Below are 4,353 nucleotides of genomic sequence, written 5' to 3'. Positions count from 1 at the left end.
CTCAGAGATGTTGTCCTCGGCTGCATGTAACTGCACTGATACAAGTCTGGTCTCTGCAAGTGCCTCTTTTTCCTTCTTTTTTTTCTTGCTGCTGCTGCTGTTTTGGTTTTCATCTCCAAAAGAAACAGTCCGAATGCTGCAACCTCGCCTACGGCTAAGAAGACAGTAGCTTGCGATAGCAAAGGAAGTGACAGCATTCATCGGAGTGCATTGTTGAACGAAATTGAAATTTCTGCAATTTTAGCTTCATGCAACTACAATAACCGAGCATCTTCATCTACTGGCAAGCACAAATGCCAGATGTGGATGAAACATCCCTAGACAAGATAGCCTACACTGGATCTTAACATTGCAACATCCATTAAATATTGATGAGTGCACATGAAGATTTTGAAAAGGCCTTCAGAGGCCTCAGTCAGCTCCAATTTCCTCGAACATTCTTTAGTTACAGTAGACAAGTAGAATGAATTCTATCCAGTGCTATCCGAGAACTTTTCTCAAATCACAAATACAGCTTTTGCTGGCAAATCCTCTAGCTTTTAAGCATAAGCAATATCTTTCACTAAAGACTTTCTGCTGTTTCACAGATGCAATACAAAATCTGCAAGTGTTGGCCTCAAAAGGTGGATCCTTCTATTTAACATTATGGATAAGATGTTTACACAATCGCAGAGCATGTGAGCTTTTTTTTTCTTCTTAATCCTGAGGAATATGCACTTGAGTTTGATAGTCACATGTGGAATATGAAAAAGAGAGAAAAATAGTATATTAATCAATGATGTGATGCTTATTCCCAGTACATGAGAGCCCCATCAATATTCCAAGCGGCACGCCAAAGAGCAGGATACCAAGAAAGAGCAGGATGGTACGGGCAACAAGTGGCAGTAGAAGCGTAAAAAAGAAAGAAAAATCATCGAGGCATCAAATCCAAATCATCTATCATCTGTTAACTGTCCCATCCTCAAAGGAAGCTCTTTGGTAAAAGAAAGGCGAGAGCACGCCTTTAGTTTTTCTTCTCCCTTCCGCTGTGCAAACAGGATGCTGGCCTGTGACTTAAAAAAATAGCAAGTTGCCGGCAAGCCTGGCACTGATACCTTTCAGTGTTGAAGGACAAGGGCCTATCCTCAGCATCTTCAAATGAGATAAGACATGGGCAATCATGAAGTTCATATTTTATTCATCATTTTTGGTTGTCTGAGGAAGCTGAAGTGTCAACAAAAAAAAAAGTGCCATGGCTGCTGCTTTTTTTACACAAACAAATTTAATATGTGGCAAAGGTATTGGGAAAGAGACCATTTATGGCCAATTATAGAGAAGCCAAAACCTCTCAGCTCCTACCTCTCCTTATCGGCATGAGGAGTGAAAACAACCCATGGCTTCTTGTCAAAATCTACACTAGTTTCTTTGATTCTCTTGAATTCTCTTTTCTTTGACAAATTTCAAAGAAACCATTTTCCAGAGCATTCCCAGGTGACCAGAGACCAGGATCTTCACCTTAGCCGCCATAAGAGTAAACCTTCATCATTAACAAACAAACAGATTGAGCAAATGCTCAACAACTAATACAATGCAATAACAACCACTTGGTCTAACCATGGCCAACCAAGGAAGGCTCTCAGAGCCCATTAACATAAGAGCAAGGAAAATAGAATGAACTGAGACCAACCCAGCGCATGAAAACCTGGTTCCTAGATATCAGCAGAGAATCTCTCTCTCTCTCTCTCTCTCTTATCGACTACATGAACCAAGCAATCCTAAGCTACGAGTAAAAAGTGGCAAGTTAATTAAGAAAACGGCATCTGATTAAACTTGAGAAAGATTAATGGGAGAAGCCCATGGCAGACTAATGTGAACTTTCTGGTGACTGGTGAGGAAGGATGGTGGGCTGTCCATTCGGTCTCTCTCTATCTCTCTCTTCTTCCTTTCTATCAATGATTGGAAGCAGAGGAATCAGATGGCGGCTTACTGGAGATGCCGCCGTGCTCCTCCTCACCCTGTATCCACGCTGGGATGTGGAACCCCGAGAAGCCACCACCATCGCTGAATATGAATCCCGTGGCTGTAACTGATGGCCACGACGAATGGATTCCTGCCGGGTGGATCTGATGACCAGCCGCGGCAGCAATCGGATCCATCCAAGAACGAACCGGTGGCGAGTTACTGGACTGAAGGGTTCCCCTCTGAGAAAAAAGCTGGCTTAGGCTGAGCGCCGGGTGCAGTGGCACCGCCTGCGGTGGTGGCATGTTGGACCCATAAGCTCCATCACCTCCGCCGCCGCCTCCGTCGCCAGTCTGCGCCACATTCCACGCAACAACCCTCTGGTTTTGCTCGGGCCAGCTGGCGGAGGCGGAGCCGAAGGCTAAATTGCCAGAGAGGAAGTTCTGCTGGGAGGAAGCAGCAGGTGTTTGATTCTGGTGAAACATGGGATCTTGCAAGGATTGAAGGGAGAGGCGGAGATCTTGAGCTTGGTTACTGCTGCGAGATACGAGGTCCGGCGGGTAATTCTGGTAAGAGGATGAAGCAGTTGTTGTAGCCATAGGAAAGAAGGTCTTGATGGTATCCGCAATGGAGTCGGAATTCAACGGAGGGAGGAAAGTAGCACCGCTGTAGGCGCCTTGGTCAGCAGCTGGCTCGGTGGGCACAGGCTGTTCATGGAGGTCATGTTGATTGGAAGGTGGAGAAGGATTGGAGGATGAGGTAGTGGTGGGCGGATGCCAGCGGGGGAGCTCAGCGAGCTCATCAATGGAAGGCTTGGCGTGCTCGAGGAGCCAGTCGACGGCCTTGCTGGGACGGTCGTAGCCAAGGCGGTCCTGGACATCGTAGAACTGGATAGCGGTGTGGGCCGAGAGGCGGACACGGCGGTCCCGCAGGCCCTTGGCGGTGCACACCTTGCTGTGCCGGTCCTTGCGCCCGGTCGACCGCACAATGTGGCCCCCCGAGACCTCCACGACCTCACCGGCGGCCCCCCTCAAACCCCCCAGCCTAGAATTATGGGGCAGCGGCCGCTGCTGCTGCCGCTGTTGGTGGTGGTGGAGGAGGAGGAGCTGCTGCTGCTGCTGCTGGTGGCTGCTCTCTTCCATCCTCTCCGAGAGACGAGCATGCTCTGAAGAAGAAGCCGTGGTGGCCGAAGAGTTTTATTGGTGGCTGCTGCTGATGGAACCAATCGGTCCTCTTTCTTCCTCTTCTCCTCTTTCTCTTCCTCTTTTAAGTTTCAGCGGAAAGGCAGGCCGCCTCCTCTTAAATTTTCACTTCAGTGGCGTGAGTCCTTCTGGTATCTAGACTCTACTTTATTTCTTTCTCTTCCAGCTCTCTCCTTTAAACTGCTCCTTCCAACTCCTCTTGGACTTGTTGCTATGCTAAAATCTGGTTACAGTGCACCTCTTGGCTTCTCTACCAAAGGGTTTGGACAAACAACACCCCGGATTCCATCACCAACAGCACTTTCTCGCTCATGTCCCAACAACAACAGTTGCAAAGGGGCACTTCAAAGACGCTAACGAATAGAAAGCAAGCAAATAAACAACAACAGGAGGAAGTGATACAACTCTATTCCCTCTTCTTCTCCTTCTTTTTCTCAAATCTTGTCACTTTAATTTCAAAGTCCTTGCCCTTCGTAAAGAGGACGCTAGCATACTGAGAAGATCCAGGTCATCCTTTTATTGAGCAGCAGCAGCAGCAAAACCTTCGCATTTTAGCACCAAATGGAGAAGGACAAGCGTGAAAGAAGAGGTGGGAAGCGAGTAGTATAAAGTATCAGCCGAGTGTTTCAGTGTTAACTGTGAAGAAGAGAGAGAGAGAGAGAGAGTACGGACTGGACCTATAGGAGGAGGTTGGATGATTCCACTGGAGGAGAGGGTGGCGCGCAGACAGACAAGCGTCAGAGAGTAAAGATTATGGTGAGCTCAGCCTTCCAAAACCTCCTCTCTCCCAAAGTAAATCCCACCACCAAAATAATAGAGCTCTCAGCTCTGCCCTAGTTTGTTGGCAGACAAAAGAAATGAAACACAAGCCTCTCTCTCTCTCTCTCTCTCTCTCTCTCTCTCTCTCTCTCTCTCTCTCTCCCTCCGTGTGTGTGTGTGTATTGTGTGGAGTCTGGACAACGGCCCTTTCCAGCTTTTGGTTTTCTTACCTTTATTGCGGCTTTGGCAAAAGAAACATCACCTTTCCTACCCCTGCTGATGCCAAACTACCACCACCCTCGTATTACCCTCCTCCCTCTAGATATATACTGCTGCAGTGGTGTCCATATAATTTCATCCTCTATAATTCTAAGCTACCATCTCTTTTTTTGGGGAGTTCATTAATCATTAGCATGTTAACAGATAGGATATCCTGGAAATAAGAGGAATAAAT

The 4,353-nt window shown here is 47.3% G+C and overlaps 1 protein-coding gene across 1 annotated transcript; it reads right to left on the bottom strand.

Annotated features, from left to right (window-relative positions):
• Positions 1–1,489: 1,489 nt before the first annotated feature.
• LOC103709526 (transcription factor TCP4-like) lies at positions 1,490–4,101 on the bottom strand. Its single transcript, XM_039131610.2, has 2 exons — positions 3,818–4,101; positions 1,490–3,682 (listed from the first exon to the last, which is right to left on the bottom strand). The coding sequence occupies exon 2, from the start codon at positions 3,078–3,080 to the stop codon at positions 1,929–1,931; it is 1,152 nt and encodes a 383-aa protein (XP_038987538.1). The 5' UTR covers positions 3,081–3,682; positions 3,818–4,101; the 3' UTR covers positions 1,490–1,928.
• Positions 4,102–4,353: the final 252 nt, after the last annotated feature.

The sequence above is a fragment of the Phoenix dactylifera genome, chromosome 9, assembly GCF_051530095.1.
Source record: "Phoenix dactylifera cultivar Ajwa chromosome 9, Ajwa_hap1_PhDact_Kaust_v1.1, whole genome shotgun sequence".
In the NCBI taxonomy this organism is placed as follows: Eukaryota; Viridiplantae; Streptophyta; class Magnoliopsida; order Arecales; family Arecaceae; genus Phoenix; species Phoenix dactylifera.
This window is presented reverse-complemented; position numbering and strand designations above follow the sequence as displayed.